At 47.9% G+C, this 20,482-nt stretch overlaps 1 protein-coding gene across 2 annotated transcripts in view; it reads right to left on the bottom strand.

Annotated features, from left to right (window-relative positions):
* PIK3CA (phosphatidylinositol-4,5-bisphosphate 3-kinase catalytic subunit alpha) overlaps nucleotides 1-20,482 on the bottom strand; it is a 372,723-nt gene that overhangs the window by 118,125 nt on the left and 234,116 nt on the right. For both annotated transcript variants that reach the window (XM_069213071.1, XM_069213070.1), the window contains exon 11: nucleotides 4,526-4,690. In XM_069213071.1, coding sequence (XP_069069172.1) covers nucleotides 4,526-4,690 — 165 coding nt within the window. The remainder of the gene's footprint in view (nucleotides 1-4,525; nucleotides 4,691-20,482) is intronic.

The following is a 20,482-nucleotide window of genomic DNA, read 5'->3' as shown; positions in this document are numbered from 1 at the left end:
TAGGAACCAAGTTACTTAGTGTGTGGGCACCCTGGCACTAGCCAAGGTGCCCCCACATTGTTCAGGGCAAATTCCCCAAACTTTGTGAGTGCAGGGACACCATTACACGCCTGCACTACATATAGGTCACTATCTATATGTAGCGTCACAATGGTAACTCCAAACATGGCCATGTAACATGTCTATGATCATGGAATTGTCACCCCAATACCATTCTGGTATTGGGGGGACAATTCCAAGCATCCCCGGGTCTCTAGCATAGAACCCAGGTACTGCCAAACTGCCTTTCTGCGGTCTCCACTGCAGCTACTGCTGCTGCCAACCCCTCAGACAGGTTTCTGCCCCCCTGGGGACTGGGCAGCCTGGTCCCGGGAAGGCAGAACAAAGGATTTCCTCTGAGAGAGGGTGTTACACCCTCTCCCTTTGGAAATAGGTGTGAAGGGCTGGGGAGAAGTAGCCTCCCCCATCCTCTGGAAATGCTTTGATGGGCACAGATGGTGTCCATCTCTGCATTAGCCAGTCTACACCGGTTCAGGGATCCCCCAGCCCTGCTATGGTGTAAAACTGGACAAAGGAAAGGGGAGTGACCTCCCCTGACCAGCACCTCCCAGGGGAGGTTCCCAGAACTCCTTAAGTGTGTCCCAGACCTCTGCCATCTTGGATACAGAGGTGGTGGGGCACAATGGACAGCTCTGAGTGGCCAGTGCCAGCAGGTGATGTCAGAGACCCCCTCTGATAGGTGCTTACCTTTCTCAGTAGCCAATCCTCCTTTTTGAGCTATTTAGGGTCTCTCCTCTGGGCTATTCCTCACATAACAAATGCAAGCGCTCACCAGAGTTCCTCTGCACTTCCCTCTTCGACTTCTGCCAAGGATCGACTGCTGACTGCTCCAGGACGCCTGCAAAACCGCAACAAAGTAGCAAGACGACTACCAGCAACATTGTAGCACCTCATCCTGCCAGCTTTCTCGACTGCTTCCTGGTGGTGCCTGCTCCGAGGGCTGTCTGCCTTCACCCCGCACTGGAAGCCAAGAAGAAATCTCCCGTGGGTCGATTGACTCTTCCCCCTGCTAACACAGGCACCAAACTTCTGCATCACCGGACCTCTGGGTCCCCTCTCATCCTGACGAGCGTGATCCCTGGAACACAGAGCTGGGTCCAAGTGTCTCCCACAGTCCAGTGGCCCTTCTGTCCAAATTTGGTGGAGGTAAATCCTTGCCTCCCCACGCCAGACAGTAATCCTGTGAACTGCGTGATCTGCAGCTGCTCCGGCTTCTGTGCACTTTTCCAAGGATTCCCTTGTGCACAGCCTAGCCTGGGTCCCCAGCACTCCGTCCTGCATTGCTCAACTCGCTGAGTTGGACTCCGACGTCGTGAAACCCTCCTTTGTGACTGAGTTGACCGCTGTCCTCAGATCTTCTAAGTGCCTGTGCCGGTACTTCTGTGGGTGCTGCTTGCTTCTGTGAGGGCTCTCTGAGTTGCTGAGCGCCCCCTCTGTCTTCTCCTCCATGGGGCGACATCCTGTTCCTTCCTGGTCCCCAGCAGCACCCAAAATCCTCAACTGCGACTCTTGCAGCTAGCAAGGCTTGTTTGCGGTATTTCTGCGTGGGAACACTTCTGCATCCTCCAGCACGCCGTCGGACATCTTCTGACCAAAGGAGAAGTTCCTGGCACCTTCCGTTGTTGCAGAATCTTTGGCTTCTTCCACCCGGAGGCAGCCCTTATGCACATTCATCTGGGGTTTAGTGGGCTCCTTTTAATAACTCTGAGTATTGTGTTTTCTTGTGATATAGTGCTATATGATATAAGTGGTATAAGTGGTATAGTAGGAGCTTTGCAGGTCTCCTAGTTCAGCCTAAGCTGCTATGCCATAGCTACCTCTATCAGCCTAAGCTGCTAGAACATATCTATTCTACTATTAAGGGATAACTGGACCTGGCACAAGGTGTAAGTACTACAAGGTGCCCACTATAAGCCAGGCCAGCCTCCTACAAGCACCTTACAAACCAGCTTTCAATTGCAGAATATTAATGTGTCATCAGGCTTTGTAGACTAAGCCCCCAACCCATCAGAGGCAACTATGGTAACAGTTGTGATAAAAAGGAATTCCTTTTAGAAGACCATATATCTTTACACCACCACCTGAGAGGTTTTTTTGATGTGAGAATCTCAACTTGCCCTCCAACTGTGACCACTGATTTTGTAAGCATTGTTGTAGGGGGTCTTATGTGAAGTATGCATTGGTACAAGGAAGATATAAGAGGCATTAACCCCAGAAGGGATGCAGTAAAGTAGTAAAACATGTTTTCTGAAGGTGATTGCATTTTTCACATATGCTATATCATTCCTCCAAAAGATACACTTTTCTATGTTGTGCTTAATGCGTCTCCTAGATATTGGATTATTTGTAAAGGGGTCAGAGATTTTTGGATGTTGATGGGAAGGACCGGTACAGCGGTGACAAGTCTTCTCCGCGTTGTATGCTCTTATCAACCAGTCGCTGAGGTAGGAGGGGATGAAGATTTGTTTGCAGAGATAAGCCGCTATCACCAACTTGTACTTTAAAAAGTTCTGAGGTAGAGATTTCAAACCAAAGGCAAGTACTGTACACTGGTAATAGGAGTTGCTTAAAAATAAGCATCAGGAATTCCCTGTGATAGCTTGTCAATCAAATGTGAAATTAAATATTTTTAAGTCTGGACTGGAATGATTGAAAACACTACCTCCCACCAGACTGGTGAAGTAAGGAATGCAAATGAGAGCCACAGTCTTGAATGAGACTGGAACTTCCCTTAAGATGGGCGTTTGGGTTGCTATTAACTGCTATAACTTGCCAGATCTTCTATGATATGAGGGTTGCTGTTGTCCTTGCAGATGAGGCTGGAAAGACATTTAAGGGAACTGAACACTCTTCCTCTGGTATAACAGCGGTCCCGGCATCCGTTCTGAAATGTAAACATCGTTTTCTTCTCCTCCAAGCCTACTTACCACCTTCATAGTTTCAACCTCATTTCTCATTCTCTGTATCTCATGATCCGGTTGGTATTTGAAAAGAACAGATCCAGTAAACTTCATTTTCACAAATTTTGACATATACATCAGGCTTCAAAGATGTTAAATGCTTCCATCAGGCACATCTGATAGAGATGCCTTAGCAGAATTCAGTAATAGGTCTGCAAAGGTAATGGATGCTTGCATTCCCTCCTGTGTAACTTGCAAGAAGTATTGTGTTTGTGGTGAGGGATTTCCCACAGGGCCCTATCCTATCACCTCAACATCTATTTTATCGACAATGGGTGCCTCAACATCTATCTTCAATGGTTGTCGAGCGGGAACACTGAGGGCTTCAACATCTGTCAGCTTAAAGCCACAGCGGAGGACTTCTTTAGTGTATGGCACCATCATATTGTAGGCTTCAAACCTGCAGCAAACATGGCCTTTGGAAGCTAGTATATTGATGCTGAACTATGCTTAAATGTTGAGACGTGTAAGGTCGACTGGTTATCAGTGTCTCTACAATGAGGGTGGAGACGCCACTTCTTCCTCGATGATCTTTCAGGATCATCTTCTAGAAAGCGCGCGTAAATAGTAGAAGTGACACCTTTTCAGGCGGTCCTGCAAAGATTTTTCGCCTTGAGACCTTCTAGCTTCCCTTTCAGGCAAATCCATTCACACTATTTTAATGATCAGTTTGCTGTTTTCTTAGCAAAAGTATGAAGAAAATTCCCATGATCTCTCCTGTGTATCCCTGGTAGGCTTGATGCACTGACAACACTGCTTGTTATCATGACGTTAAGGTGGACTCTGACAGACTACAAAGGGACAAAGCTAAGAGTATGTTTCTTTACTTCTACAGGTAGTCTAAATTAAAGAAAAGCATTTTGGATTATAATCACTGGACTAGTGAATTAACTAAAAATCTTTTTCAAAAAAACAAAACACATTTTTTCTGGGCTTGCCGGAATATAGTTGCAGGAATTCTACAGACAGAAGCGATACTAAACATTCATGAAGATCAGTAAAGATCCTATTTAAGATAATAATGTGTTTAGGAGATTAAACAAAGGTTTGTTTTCAGTTCACACGCAGTGGTTTTCTTGATTGGTGTTTACGCTTTGCCTGTATATGTAGATTCACAACTGGGATATGCAAATAAAACAGGGAGATGTACTTCAAATGTTAAATGATTTATTCCCAAATTGAAAGAACAAAGCAGCCTTTAGTTCTCAGAAAAGGACTCCCAACAGAATCTGAAGAAAAGTATGGCTAGTCCAAGTACCAAAATATGCTCCGATTACTTTACAGCAAGTATAATAATCCGCAGTTGTGCATTCTGGGCCAAATCAAGGTGTTATTAGGATCTGGCAATTCGTACAATAACAAGTTAATGGAATACAGAGTACGCGTGGTTTACACTTTGAAGCTATCTTTGGAATACATGCTGTCCATATTAAGCAGTCAAATGATGCAGCAAGAGTTACCACTGGATTAACTAAACTCAAATGTTAATAGGTATTAGACTGTACCTGCACAAGTTGGATGAGGTATTGAGACAGTTTGTCATCTGTCACGTACAGCTCCAGGCACTTAACAGCGAAGGTCCGGACCATGGGGTCTGGGTAATTACAATCGAGGAGCTCCATCGCCTGCTCAGGCTTGATGAAGACCCAGTCCTTTAGTAGGCAGTACATCTGTATCAGAATAAAACGGGTTGTAATATTAAATCTATGAAGGATTTGTATATTTATTTTTAGAGCAATAATAAAATGGCCCACCAGCAGTGCTACTCAAAGGCAAATCTTTCTTACAGCCTACTAGTCCATATTTCGTATATAAGAAATAAGAACAAAGGCAGCGTTTTACAAGATGATTTTTTGCAGAGGTCAGTGTATGAGTAACTGAGCACCACAAATATTAAGCAAACTTCTATCTGAGGTACAGTAAAAAGCACAAACATAGGCCTAAACCTAAATCACAAATAAGGCACTGCACCTAGCTACAGCGGTGAGCACAATGAACTTGTATTACACACACCATTCCATAAAGAAAGACATACCTAATAGACACAGCACACATACAGAAATGCCATACAGAAACACCTAAATGCAAATCCCCTTACATTCACAACTATCCACATTTAGAAAAAAAATAAAAAATAACACCCACAACCATGTAACTTATATTTATACCAGTTTAAATGCAACACCTGACCGAGGATACAGCGGTATTAAGCAAAAACTAAATATAAAAAATAAAAAAAACACCTTATTTAGGACCCTTTTTAAAGCGAGAGGGCAAAGACATTTACCTAAAAATGACTGATAAAAGTAGCATGCAATTTGGATAGGAGAAAAATAAAATAAAAAAACGCAGGATTTGAGATGGTTATTAACTGAGCCCAGGCAAGATGCAGAAAGCCTTGTCGATTCCTATACAACAATGCATAAGTAATAAAAACATTCTTACAAGTACAGCATAATGTATGAAGTTCAGAAAATTAGAACACTGGAAATGTCAAGTGGAGAAGGCATATGCAGACTCGCGCACAGCCCAGGGAGCGGAGGGTTGCATTTGCAGGTGTCGGAGCCAAAGTTATCCTCATCGCCCTGCCTTCCCCAACAAGCAAGGACTAGCTGGAGGACAGATGCTTGTTATTCTATATTAGACAAAGAAGGGCTTGAAGGGGAAGATAAAGACGTAGCTAAAAAAGAAATATCCTCTCCTATGGAGAAACAGCCTGTTTTAGGCTTTGAAACAACAGCTGTCCCTGCAGCATCCTTGTTAGATGTTATGTTTTTAATGCAGAAAACCTTACAGGCTATTTTATAAGTTCTGTCAGTAAATAATTGTAAGGAAATGCCTCCTTGGCATGGTTGCCCCCTGACTTTTTGCCTTTGCTGATGCTATGTTTACAATTGAAAGTGTGCGGAGGCCTGCTAACCAGGCCCCAGCTCCAGTGTTCTTTCCCTAACCTGTACTTTTGTATCCACAATTGGCAGACCCTGGCATCCAGATAAGTCCCTTGTAACTGGTACTTCTAGTACCAAGGGCCCTGATGCCAAGGAAGGTCTCTAAGGGCTGCAGCATGTCTTATGCCACCCTGGAGACCTCTCACTCAGCACAGACACACTGCTTGCCAGCTTGTGTGTGCTAGTGAGAACAAAACGAGTAAGTCGACATGTCACTCCCCTCAGGGTGCCATGCCAGCCTCTCACTGCCTATGCAGTATAGGTAAGACACCCCTCTAGCAGGCCTTACAGCCCTAAGGCAGGGTGCACTATACCATAGGTGAGGGTACCAGTGCATGAGCATGGTACCCCTACAGTGTCTAAACAAAACCTTAGACATTGTAAGTGCAGGGTAGCCATAAGAGTATATGGTCTGGGAGTTTGTCAAACACGAACTCCACAGCACCATAATGGCTACACTGAAAACTGGGAAGTTTGGTATCAAACTTCTCAGCACAATAAATGCACACTGATGCCAGTGTACATTTTATTGCGAAATACACCCCAGAGGGCACCTTAGAGGTGCCCCCTGAAACTTAACCGACTGTCTGTGTAGGCTGACTAGTTCCAGCAGCCTGCCACACTAGAGACATGTTGCTGGCCCCATGGGGAGAGTGCCTTTGTCACTCTGAGGCCAGTAACAAAGCCTGCACTGGGTGGAGATGCTAACACCTCCCCCAGGCAGGAGCTGTGACACCTGGCGGTGAGCCTCAAAGGCTCACCCCTTTGTCACAGCCCAGCAGGGCACTCCAGCTTAGTGGAGTTGCCCGCCCCCTCCGGCCACGGCCCCCACTTTTGGCGGCAAGGCTGGAGGGAACAAAGAAAGCAACAAGGAGGAGTCACTGGCCAGTCAGGACAGCCCCTAAGGTGTCCTGAGCTGAGGTGACTAACTTTTAGAAATCCTCCATCTTGCAGATGGAGGATTCCCCCAATAGGGTTAGGATTGTGACCCCCTCCCCTTGGGAGGAGGCACAAAGAGGGTGTACCCACCCTCAGGGCTAGTCGCCATTGGCTACTAACCCCCCAGACCTAAACACGCCCTTAAATTTAGTATTTAAGGGCTACCCTGAACCCTAGAAAATTAGATTCCTGCAACAACAAGAAGGACTGCCTAGCTGAAAACCCCTGCAGAGGAAGACCAGAAGACAACAACTGCCTTGGCTCCAGAAACTCACCGGCCTGTCTCCTGCCTTCCAAAGAACTCTGCTCCAGCGACGCCTTCCAAAGGGACCAGCGACCTCTGCATCGTCTGAGGACTGCCCTGCTTCGACGACGACAAGAAACTCCCGAGGACAGCGGACCTGCTCCAAAAAGACTGCAACTTTGTTTCAAGAAGCAGCTTTAAAGAACTCTGCAACTCCCCGCAAGAAGCGTGAGACTTGCAACACTGCACCCGACGACCCCGACTCGGCTGGTGGAGAACCAACACCTCAGGGAGGACCCCCGGACTACTCTACGACTGTGAGTACCAAAACCTGTCCCCCCTGAGCCCCCACAGCGCCGCCTGCAGAGGGAATCCCGAGGCTTCCCCTGACCGCGACTCTCTGAAACCTAAGTCCCGACGCCTGGAAAAGACCCTGCACCCGCAGCCCCCAGGACCTGAAGGACCGGACTTTCACTGCAGAAGTGACCCCCAGGAGTCCCTCTCCCTTGCCCAAGTGGAGGTTTCCCCGAGGAAGCCCCTCCTTGCCTGCCTGCAGCGCTGAAGAGATCCCTTGATCTCTCATTGACTTACATTGCGAACCCGACGCTTGTTCTAACACTGCACCCGGCCGCCCCCGCGCCGCTGAGGGTGAAATTTCTGTGTGGGCTTGTGTCCCCCCTGGTGCCCTACAAAACCCCCCTGGTCTGCCCTCCGAAGACGCGGGTACTTACCTGCAAGCAGACCGGAACCGGGGCACCCCCTTCTCTCCATTGAAGCCTATGCGTTTTGGGCACCACTTTGAACTCTGCACCTGACCGGCCCTGAGCTGCTGGTGTGGTAACTTTGGGGTTGCTCTGAACCCCCAACGGTGGGCTACCTTGGACCAAGAACTGAACCCTGTAAGTGTCTTACTTACCTGGTAAAACTAACAAAAACTTACCTCCCCCAGGAACTGTGAAAATTGCACTAAGTGTCCACTTTTAAAATAGCTATTTGTGAATAACTTGAAAAGTATACATGCAATTGAAATAATTCAAAGTTCCTAATGTACTTACCTGCAATACCTTTCAAACAAGATATTACATGTTAAATTTGAACCTGTGGTTCTTAAAATAAACTAAGAAAAGATATTTTTCTATAACAAAACCTATTGGCTGGATTTGTCTCTGAGTGTGTGTACCTCATTTATTGTCTATGTGTATGTACAACAAATGCTTAACACTACTCCTTGGATAAGCCTACTGCTCGACCACACTACCACAAAATAGAGCATTAGTATTATCTATTTTTACCACTATTTTACCTCTAAGGGGAACCCTTGGACTCTGTGCATGCTATTCCTTACTTTGAAATAGCACATACAGAGCCAACTTCCTACATTGGTGGATCAGCGGTGGGGTACAAGACTTTGCATTTGCTGGACTACTCAGCCAATACCTGATCACACGACAAATTCCAAAATTGTCATTAGAAATTGATTTTTGCAATTTGAAAAGTTTTTCTAAATTCTTAAAAGACCTGCTAGGGCCTTGTGTTAGATCCTGTTTAGCATTTCTTTTAGAGTTTAAAAGTTTGTAAAAGTTTGAATTAGATTCTAGAACCAGTCTTAGATTCTTAAAAAGTATTCCAACTTTTAGAAGCAAAATGTCTAGCACAGATGTGACTGTGGTGGAACTCGACACCACACCTTACCTCCATCTACAGATGTGAGAGCTAAGGTCACTCTGTAAACTAAAGAAAATAGCAATGGGCCCCAAACCTACCAAAGTACAGCTCCAGGAGCTTCTGGCAGAGTTTGAAAAGGCCAACCCCTCTGAGGATGTGTAGGAAGTTGGCTCTGTATGTGCTATTTCAAAGTAAGGAATAGCATGCACAGAGTCCAAGGGTTCCCCTTAGAGGTAAAATAGTGGTAAAAATAGATAATACTAATGCTCTATTTTGTGGTAGTGTGGTCGAGCAGTAGGCTTATCCAAGGAGTAGTGTTAAGCATTTGTTGTACATACACATAGACAATAAATGAGGTACACACACTCAGAGACAAATCCAGCCAATAGGTTTTGTTATAGAAAAATATCTTTTCTTAGTTTATTTTAAGAACCACAGGTTCAAATTTAACATGTAATATCTTGTTTGAAAGGTATTGCAGGTAAGTACATTAGGAACTTTGAATCATTTCAATTGCATGTATACTTTTCAAGTTATTGACAAATAGCTATTTCAAAAGTGGACACAGTGCAATTTTCACAGTTCCTGGGGGAGGTAAGTTTTTGTTAGTTTTACCAGGTAAGTAAGACACTTACAGGGTTCAGTTCTTGGTCCAAGGTAGCCCACCGTTGGGGGTTCAGAGCAACCCCAAAGTCACCACACCAGCAGCTCAGGGCCGGTCAGGTGCAGAGTTCAAAGTGGTGCCCAAAACGCATAGGCTAGAATGGAGAGAAGGGGGTGCCCCGGTTCCGGTCTGCTTGCAGGTAAGTACCCGCGTCTTTGGAGGGCAGACCAGGGGGGTTTTGTAGGGCACCGGGGGGGACACAAGCCCACACAGAAATTTCACCCTCAGCAGCGCGGGGGCGGCCGGGTGCAGTGTAGAAACAAGCGTCGGGTTTGCAATGTTAGTCTATGAGAGATCAACGGATCTCTTCAGCGCTGCAGGCAGGCAAGGGGGGGGGCTTCCTCGGGGAAACCTCCACTTGGGCAAGGGAGAGGGACTCCTGGGGGTCACTTCTGCAGTGAAAGTCCGGTCCTTCAGGTCCTGGGGGCTGCGGGTGCAGGGTCTTTTCCAGGCGTCGGGACTTAGGTTTCAGAGAGTCGCGGTCAGGGGAAGCCTCGGGATTCCCTCTGCAGGCGGCGCTGTGGGGGCTCAGGGGGGACAGGTTTTGGTACTCACAGTCGTAGAGTAGTCCGGGGGTCCTCCCTGAGGTGTTGGTTCTCCACCAGCCAAGTCGGGGTCGCCGGGTGCAGTGTTGCAAGTCTCACGCTTCTTGCGGGGAGATTGCAGGGTCTTTAAAGCTGCTCCTTGAAACAAAGTTGCAGTCTTTTTGGAGCAGGTCCGCTGTCCTCGGGAGTTTCTTGTCTTTTTCGAAGCAGGGCAGTCCTCAGAGGATTCAGAGGTCGCTGGTCCCTTGGAAGGCGTCGCTGGAGCAGAGTTCTTTGGAAGGCAGGAGACAGGCCGGTGAGTTTCTGGAGCCAAGGCAGTTGTCGTCTTCTGGTCTTCCTCTGCAGGGGTTTTCAGCTAGGCAGTCCTTCTTCTTGTAGTTGCAGGAATCTAATTTTCTAGGGTTCAGGGTAGCCCTTAAATACTAAATTTAAGGGCGTGTTTAGGTCTGGGGGGTTAGTAGCCAATGGCTACTAGCCCTGAGGGTGGGTACACCCTCTTTGTGCCTCCTCCCAAGGGGAGGGGGTCACAATCCTAACCCTATTGGGGGAATCCTCCATTTGCAAGATGGAGGATTTCTAAAAGTCAGAGTCACCTCAGCTCAGGACACCTTAGGGGCTGTCCTGACTGGCCAGTGACTCCTCCTTGTTGCTTTCTTTGTTCCCTCCAGCCTTGCCGCCAAAAGTGGGGGCCGTGGCCGGAGGGGGCGGGCAACTCCACTAAGCTGGAGTGCCCTGCTGGGCTGTGACAAAGGGGTGAGCCTTTGAGGCTCACCGCCAGGTGTCACAGCTCCTGCCTGGGGGAGGTGTTAGCATCTCCACCCAGTGCAGGCTTTGTTACTGGCCTCAGAGTGACAAAGGCACTCTCCCCATGGGGCCAGCAACATGTCTCTGGTGTGGCAGGCTGCTGGAACTAGTCAGCCTACACAGACAGTCGGTTAAGTTTCAGGGGGCACCTCTAAGGTGCCCTCTGGGGTGTATTTTGCAATAGCATGTACACTGGCATCAGTGTGCATTTATTGTGCTGAGAAGTTTGATACCAAACTTCCCAGTTTTCAGTGTAGCCATTATGGTGCTGTGGAGTTCGTGTTTGACAGACTCCCAGACCATATACTCTTATGGCTACCCTGCACTTACAATGTCTAAGGTTTTGTTTAGACACTGTAGGGGTACCATGCTCATGCACTGGTACCCTCACCTATGGTATAGTGCACCCTGCCTTAGGGCTGTAAGGCCTGCTAGAGGGGTGTCTTACCTATACTGCATAGGCAGTGAGAGGCTGGCATGGCACCCTGAGGGGAGTGCCATGTCGACTTACTCGTTTTGTTCTCACTAGCACACACAAGCTGGCAAGCAGTGTGTCTGTGCTGAGTGAGAGGTCTCCAGGGTGGCATAAGACATGCTGCAGCCCTTAGAGACCTTCCTTGGCATCAGGGCCCTTGGTACTAGAAGTACCAGTTACAAGGGACTTATCTGGATGCCAGGGTCTGCCAATTGTGGATACAAAAGTACAGGTCAGGGAAAGAACACTGGTGCTGGGGCCTGGTTAGCAGGCCTCAGCACACTTTCAATTGTAAACATAGCATCAGCAAAGGCAAAAAGTCAGGGGGCAACCATGCCAAGGAGGCATTTCCTTACAGGATGGCAACTCAGAGGATGAAGATAGTGACTTGGAGGGAAATTCCCCCCCTCCAGTCCTACTTAGGGAGAGCAGGGCTTCTCAAGCCCTGACTCCACAAATAATAGTCAGAGATGCTGGTTCCCTCACAGGAGGGACCAACAACTCTGAAATCACTGAGGATAACTCCAGTGAAGAGGACATCCAGTTAGCCAGGATGGCCAAAAGATTGGCTTTGGAAAGACAGATCCTAGCCATAGAGAGGGAAAGACAAGAGATGGGCCTCGGACCCATCAATGGTGGCAGCAACATAAATAGGGTCAGAGATTCTCCTGACATGTTGAAAATCCCTAAAGGGATTGTAACTAAATATGAAGATGGTGATGACATCACCAAATGGTTCACAGCTTTTGAGAGGGCTTGTGTAACCAGAAAAGTAAACAGATCTCACTGGGGTGCTCTCCTTTGGGAAATGTTCACAGGAAAGTGTAGGGATAGACTCCTCACACTCTCTGGAAAAGATGCAGAATCTTATGACCTCATGAAGGGTACCCTGATTGAGGGCTTTGGATTCTCCACTGAGGAGTATAGGATTAGATTCAGGGGGGCTCAAAAATCCTCGAGCCAGACCTGGGTTGACTTTGTAGACTACTCAGTAAAAACACTAGATGGTTGGATTCAAGGCAGTGGTGTAAGTAATTATGATGGGCTGTACAATTTATTTGTGAAAGAACACCTGTTAAGTAATTGTTTCAATGATAAACTGCATCAGCATCTGGTAGACCTAGGACCAATTTCTCCCCAAGAATTGGGAAAGAAGGCGGACCATTGGGTCAAGACTAGGGTGTCCAAAACTTCCACAGGGGGTGACCAAAAGAAAGGGGTCACAAAATCTCCCCAGGGGAAAGGTGGTGAGACAGCCAAAAATAAAAATAGTAAAGAGTCTTCTACAGGCCCCCAAAAACCTGCACAGGAGGGTGGGCCCAGAGCCTCTTCACAAAACAATCCTGGGTACAAGGGTAAAAACTTTGATCCCAAAAAGGCCTGGTGTCGAAACTGTAGTCAGTCTGGACACCAAACTGGAGACAAGGCCTGTCCCAAGAAAAGTTCCACTCCAAACTCCAATTCAGGTAACACTGGAATGGCTAGTCTCCAAGTGGGATCAACAGTGTGCCCAGAGCAAATCAGGGTCCACACTGAAGCTACTCTAGTCTCTGAGGGTGGGGTGGATTTAGCCACACTAGCTGCCTGGCCGCTTAACATGCAAAAATACAGGCAGCAGCTCTTTATTAATGGGACAAGTGTAGAGGGCCTGAGGGATACAGGTGCCAGTGTCACCATGGTGACAGAGAAACTGGTTTCCCCTGGCCAATACCTGACTGGAAAAACTTATACAGTCACCAACGCTGACAATCAGACTAAAGCACATCCCATGGCAATGGTAACTTTAGAATGGGGAGGGGTCAATGGCCTGAAACAGGTGGTGGTCTCCTCAAACATCCCAGTAGACTGTCTGCTTGGAAATGACCTGGAGTCCTCAGCATGGGCTGAGGTAGAACTAAAAACCCATGCAGCCATGCTGGGTATCCCTGAACTGGTGTGTGTAAAAACAAGAGCACAATGCAAGGCACAGGGTGAACAAGTAGAGCTGGAGTCTGGAAAAATGGCCCAGCCTACCAAGAGAAAAGGAAAGTCAGTTGGGAAACCAACTGCAACACAGTCAGAAAAAGAGAACCTCTCTTCCCAGGAAGAAGTTCTGCCCTCTCGAGGGAACTGAGCCTTTGGAGCTTGAACCTTATCAGGTTGAGCTCTTAGGCCCAGGGGGACCCTCAAGGGAGGAGCTGTGTAAGGGACAAGAAACCTGTCCCTCTCTTGAAGGCCTTAGGCAGCAAGCTGCTGAAGAGTCCAAGGGCAAGAAAAATGGAACACATAGGGTCTATTGGGAAGATGGACTCCTGTACACTGAGGCCAGAGACCCCAAACCTGGTGCCACTAGGAGAGTGGTAGTGCCTCAGTCGTTCAGAGAGTTTATCCTGACCTTAGCCCATGATATTCCCCTTGCTGGGCATTTGGGACAAACCAAGACGTGGGAGAGGTTAGTCAACCACTTCTACTGGCCCAATATGTCCCAGAAGGTTAAGGAGTTTTGCCTCTCCTGCCCCACCTGTCAATCCAGTGGTAAGACAGGTGGGCACCCAAAGGCCCCCCTCATTCCACTTCCAGTGGTGGGGGTCCCCTTTGAAAGAGTGGGTGTGGACATAGTTGGTCCACTAGAACCTCCCACAGCCTCAGGAAATATGTATATCCTAGTAGTAGTGGATCATGCTACTAGGTATCCTGAAGCTATTCCCCTTAGGTCGACTACTGCCCCTGCAGTAGCCAAGGCCCTCATTGGTATCTTTACCAGAGTGGGTTTCCCTAAGGAGGTGGTGTCTGACAGAGGTACCAACTTCATGTCAGCATACCTAAAACACATGTGGAATGAGTGTGGAGTGACTTACAAATTCACTACCCCATACCATCCACAAACTAATGGCTTAGTTGAGAGATTCAACAAGACATTAAAAGGCATGCTCATGGGGCTCCCAGAAAAACTCAAAAGGAGATGGGATGTCCTCTTGCCATGTCTGCTTTTCGCTTACAGAGAGGTGCCACAGAAGGGAGTAGGATTCTCACCCTTTGAACTTCTGTTTGGTCACCCTGTAAGGGGACCACTTGCTCTTGTTAAAGAAGGCTGGGAGGGACCTCTTCATGAGCCTAAACAAGACATAGTGGACTATGTACTTGGCCTTCGCTCTAGAATGGCACAGTACATGGAAAAGGCAAGCAAAAACCTTGAGGCCAGCCAACAGCTCCAGAAGTTTTGGTATGACCAAAAGGCTGCAATGGTTGAGTTCCAACCAGGGCAGAAAGTCTGGGTTCTGGAGCCTGTGGCTCCCAGGGCACTTCAGGACAAATGGAGTGGCCCTTACCCAGTGCTAGAAAGGAAGAGTCAGGTCACCTACCTGGTGGACCTGGGCACAAGCAGGAGCCCCAAGAGAGTGATCCATGTGAACCGCCTTAAGCTCTTCCATGACAGGGCTGATGTAAATCTGTTGATGGTAACAGATGAGGATCAGGAGGCAGAGAGTGAACCTCTCCCTGATCTTCTGTCATCAGACCCAAAAGATGGCTCAGTAGATGGAGTGATCTACTCAGACACCCTCTCTGGCCAACAGCAAGCTGATTGTAGGAGAGTCCTACAACAGTTTCCTGAACTCTTCTCCCTAACCCCTGGTCAGACACACCTGTGTACCCATGATGTGGACACAGGAGACAGCATGCCTGTCAAAAACAAAATCTTTAGACAGTCTGACCATGTTAAGGAAAGCATCAAGGTGGAAGTCCACAAGATGCTGGAATTGGGAGTAATTGAGCGCTCTGACAGCCCCTGGGCTAGCCCAGTGGTCTTAGTCCCCAAACCTCACACCAAAGATGGAAAGAAAGAGATGAGGTTTTGTGTGGACTACAGAGGGCTCAACTCTGTCACTAAGACAGATGCTCATTCCATTCCTAGAGCTGATGAGCTCATAGACAAATTAGGTGCTGCCAAATTCTTAAGTACCTTTGACTTGACAGCAGGGTACTGGCAAATAAAAATGGCACCTGGAGCAAAAGAGAAAACAGCATTCTCCACACCTGATGGGCATTATCAGTTTACTGTTATGCCCTTTGGTTTAAAGAATGCCCCTGCCACCTTCCAAAGGTTGGTGAATCAAGTCCTTGCTGGTTTGGAGGCTTTTAGCACAGCTTATCTTGATGATATTGCTGTCTTTAGCTCCACCTGGCAGGATCACCTGGTCCACCTGAAGAAGGTCTTGAAGGCTCTGCAATCTGCAGGCCTCTCTATCAAGGCATCCAAATGCCAGATAGGGCAGGGAACTGTGGTTTACTTGGGCCACCTTGTAGGTGGAGGCCAAGTTCAGCCACTCCAACCCAAGATCCAGACTATTCTGGACTGGGTAGCTCCAAAAACCCAGACTCAAGTCAGGGCATTCCTTGGCTTGACTGGGTATTACAGGAGGTTTGTGAAGGGATATGGATCCATTGTGACAGCCCTCGCTGAACTCACCTCCAAGAAAATGCCCAAGAAAGTGAACTGGACTGTAGAATGCCAACAGGCCTTTGACACCCTGAAACAAGCAATGTGCTCAGCACCAGTTCTAAAAGCTCCAGATTATTCTAAGCAGTTCATTGTGCAGACAGATGCCTCTGAACATGGGATAGGGGCAGTTTTGTCCCAAACAAATGATGATGGCCTTGACCAGCCTGTTGCTTTCATTAGCAGGAGGTTACTCCCCAGGGAGCAGCGTTGGAGTGCCATTGAGAGGGAGGCCTTTGCTGTGGTTTGGTCCCTGAAGAAGCTGAGACCATACCTCTTTGGGACTCACTTCCTAGTTCACACTGACCACAGACCTCTCAAATGGCTGATGCAAATGAAAGGTGAAAATCCTAAACTGTTGAGGTGGTCCATCTCCCTACAGGGAATGGACTTTATAGTGGAACACAGACCTGGGACTGCCCATGCCAATGCAGATGGCCTTTCCAGGTTCTTCCACTTAGAAAATGAAGACTCTCTTGGGAAAGGTTAGTCTCATCCTCTTTCGTTTGGGGGGGGGGGGGGTTGTGTAAGGAAATGCCTCCTTGGCATGGTTGCCCCCTGACTTTTTGCCTTTGCTGATGCTATGTTTACAATTGAAAGTGTGCTGAGGCCTGCTAACCAGGCCCCAGCACCAGTGTTCTTTCCCTAACCTGTACTTTTGTATCCACAATTGGCAGACCCTGGCATCCAGATAAGTCCCTTGTAACTGGTACTTCTAGTACCAAGGGCCCTGATGCCAAGGAAGGTCTCTAAGGGCTGCAGCATGTCTTATGCCACCCTGGAGACCTCTCACTCAGCACAGACACACTGCTTGCCAGCTTGTGTGTGCTAGTGAGAACAAAACGAGTAAGTCGACATGGCACTCCCCTCAGGGTGCCATGCCAGCCTCTCACTGCCTATGCAGTATAGGTAAGACACCCCTCTAGCAGGCCTTACAGCCCTAAGGCAGGGTGCACTATACCATAGGTGAGGGTACCAGTGCATGAGCATGGTACCCCTACAGTGTCTAAACAAAACCTTAGACATTGTAAGTGCAGGGTAGCCATAAGAGTATATGGTCTGGGAGTTTGTCAAACACGAACTCCACAGCACCATAATGGCTACACTGAAAACTGGGAAGTTTGGTATCAAACTTCTCAGCACAATAAATGCACACTGATGCCAGTGTACATTTTATTGCAAAATACACCCCAGAGGGCACCTTAGAGGTGCCCCCTGAAACTTAACCGACTGTCTGTGTAGGCTGACTAGTTCCAGCAGCCTGCCACACTAGAGACATGTTGCTGGCCCCATGGGGAGAGTGCCTTTGTCACTCTGAGGCAAGTAACAAAGCCTGCACTGGGTGGAGATGCTAACACCTCCCCCAGGCAGGAGCTGTGACACCTGGCGGTGAGCCTCAAAGGCTCACCCCTTTGTCACAGCCCAGCAGGGCACTCCAGCTTAGTGGAGTTGCCCGCCCCCTCCGGCCACGGCCCCCACTTTTGGCGGCAAGGCTGGAGGGAACAAAGAAAGCAACAAGGAGGAGTCACTGGCCAGTCAGGACAGCCCCTAAGGTGTCCTGAGCTGAGGTGACTAACTTTTAGAAATCCTCCATCTTGCAGATGGAGGATTCCCCCAATAGGGTTAGGATTGTGACCCCCTCCCCTTGGGAGGAGGCACAAAGAGGGTGTACCCACCCTCAGGGCTAGTCGCCATTGGCTACTAACCCCCCAGACCTAAACACGCCCTTAAATTTAGTATTTAAGGGCTACCCTGAACCCTAGAAAATTAGATTCCTGCAACAACAAGAAGGACTGCATAGCTGAAAACCCCTGCAGAGGAAGACCAGAAGACAACAACTGCCTTGGCTCCAGAAACTCACCGGCCTGTCTCCTGCCTTCCAAAGAACTCTGCTCCAGCGACGCCTTCCAAAGGGACCAGCGACCTCTGCATCCTCTGAGGACTGCCCTGCTTCGACGACGACAAGAAACTCCCGAGGACAGCGGACCTGCTCCAAAAAGACTGCAACTTTGTTTCAAGAAGCAGCTTTAAAGAACTCTGCAACTCCCCGCAAGAAGCGTGAGACTTGCAACACTGCACCCGACGACCCCGACTCGGCTGGTGGAGAACCAACACCTCAGGGAGGACCCCCGGACTACTCTACGACTGTGAGTACCAAAACCTGTCCCCCCTGAGCCCCCACAGCGCCGCCTGCAGAGGGAATCCCGAGGCTTCCCCTGACCGCGACTCTCTGAAACCTAAGTCCCGACGCCTGGAAAAGACCCTGCACCCGCAGCCCCCAGGACCTGAAGGACCGGACTTTCACTGCAGAAGTGACCCCCAGGAGTCCCTCTCCCTTGCCCAAGTGGAGGTTTCCCCGAGGAAGCCCCTCCTTGCCTGCCTGCAGCGCTGAAGAGATCCCTTGATCTCTCATTGACTTACATTGCGAACCCGACGCTTGTTCTAACACTGCACCCGGCCGCCCCCGCGCCGCTGAGGGTGAAATTTCTGTGTGGGCTTGTGTCCCCCCCGGTGCCCTACAAAACCCCCCTGGTCTGCCCTCCGAAGACGCGGGTACTTACCTGCAAGCAGACCGGAACCGGGGCACCCCCTTCTCTCCATTGAAGCCTATGCGTTTTGGGCACCACTTTGAACTCTGCACCTGACCGGCCCTGAGCTGCTGGTGTGGTAACTTTGGGGTTGCTCTGAACCCCCAACGGTGGGCTACCTTGGACCAAGAACTGAACCCTGTAAGTGTCTTACTTACCTGGTAAAACTAACAAAAACTTACCTCCCCCAGGAACTGTGAAAATTGCACTGTGTCCACTTTTAAAATAGCTATTTGTGAATAACTTGAAAAGTATACATGCAATTGAAATAATTCGAAGTTCCTAATGTACTTACCTGCAATACCTTTCAAACAAGATATTACATGTTAAATTTGAACCTGTGGTTCTTAAAATAAACTAAGAAAAGATATTTTTCTATAACAAAACCTATTGGCTGGATTTGTCTCTGAGTGTGTGTACCTCATTTATTGTCTATGTGTATGTACAACAAATGCTTAACACTACTCCTTGGATAAGCCTACTGCTCGACCACACTACCACAAAATAGAGCATTAGTATTATCTATTTTTACCACTATTTTACCTCTAAGGGGAACCCTTGGACTCTGTGCATGCTATTCCTTACTTTGAAATAGCACATACAGAGCCAACTTCCTACAATAATGGCTTAGGCAAGTCGGATAAAAACCCATTTCAAGGGATTTTGGAAGAGCGGAGACAAATAAATAGTTGTATGCCAATTCTGGTGCGGCCAGTGATGGAGAAAAGAGACCAGGAGACAAGTTCATTGGTATGAAGTAGTGAAGGAGGGTTAAGAGATGCAACAAAGCCAACGATGATCCTGACAGAATGTATCTCAAACCAACCAATGCTGATGATAAAAAGAAGCCAAGCAAGGAGGAGAAGGGGCTATATGCCATCCCTCAAAATATTAAGAACCAAACAGAGGAATATTAAAAGGAAAAGGCCAGGGGAAAGCTCAGATCATGAAGTGTATAACAACCCTGTGACAGATGCAAGAAGTGGTCATCTCCAAAAGTGGAAATATATCCAACCGACATTTTATGGCAGTTGATGATACTCAGTTACCAAAAGCGAAGCGGTGCCCCTCAAAGGATTGTAATGAAGGGAAATAAAGAAAATAAGGAAGCTAGTGTTACTAAATGGAAGGTAATAAGTGGTAAGGTAGAGGGGAGGAAAGATTAGAACAGGAGAATTTACCACCGATGGAACCTGGGGCAATGAGGAAGTAGGAGTGTGTAAACGGAAGCAGGAGTATGTGGGTATATCTGTAACCATGGGGAAGGGAGATTGGGAGGAAGCGGCGGAGGAAGCTTAAGCCTCTGAATCCCTCACACCTATTAGACATTATGAGCAAATGTCCTAGCCTATGTGAGATTGAGTCAGAAGATATAAAGCAAATAGGATTCACTACAAATCTTGAGGGAAATGAGGCGACAAAGGCCCGTCTTTATTCAGGATGTGTTCGACAATTGCAACTGAAGGGAGAGAGAGGATTAGAGAAGGAGGGCATAAGGTTGGTCCTGCTGAGAGATTTGGAGAAAGAAGTGGTAGATCATGTGGCCCTCAATTGCAATGCAGGGCTGCTTCCTGACCAAGTACAGTACAGTCATGTAAGCTTTGAGAATTTAAGAACATGCGTAGATGGGAAGAAGAGCAGACTAAGTGTAACCATAGCGGCAGACCCTCAAGGCCCAATATGGAGGAATCACTTTGAGCCCCTTCTAAACCCCTGTGAGGACTATAGAGAGGGGATCTGAGTGAGCTGGATTAGGAATTAGCATCTTCAAATAGCCATTTGGTTTTCTCCTGGGATTTAGGAGGTTACAAGAAACATAAAAAAAAAGATTTCTTTAAATTAAGTTTTGGAAAATATGATATAGTGTGTTTCCAGGAAACCTGGCTGTGCGAAGAACCAGAGCCAGTAGACTGCTTTCCAAGGCTCTTCAAGGATGCCATTCGGGAAGGCCCTGGCCGCCCCTCAGGTGGTTTAATCACGCTGACCTCGACCAGAATAGCTAATAGATTTATAGAGAGAAAAAAAAAAGCTGCTGGTTACTGGCAGGCCAGGTAGACCTTTTTGACGTCATCGGAGGGACCAGACAGCTTATTATAATTGATGTACATATTCA

This window comes from Pleurodeles waltl, chromosome 11 (genome assembly GCF_031143425.1).
Source record: "Pleurodeles waltl isolate 20211129_DDA chromosome 11, aPleWal1.hap1.20221129, whole genome shotgun sequence".
In the NCBI taxonomy this organism is placed as follows: Eukaryota; Metazoa; Chordata; class Amphibia; order Caudata; family Salamandridae; genus Pleurodeles; species Pleurodeles waltl.
The sequence above is the reverse complement of the archived record's forward strand: the minus strand, read 5'-3'. Positions and strand labels throughout refer to the sequence as shown.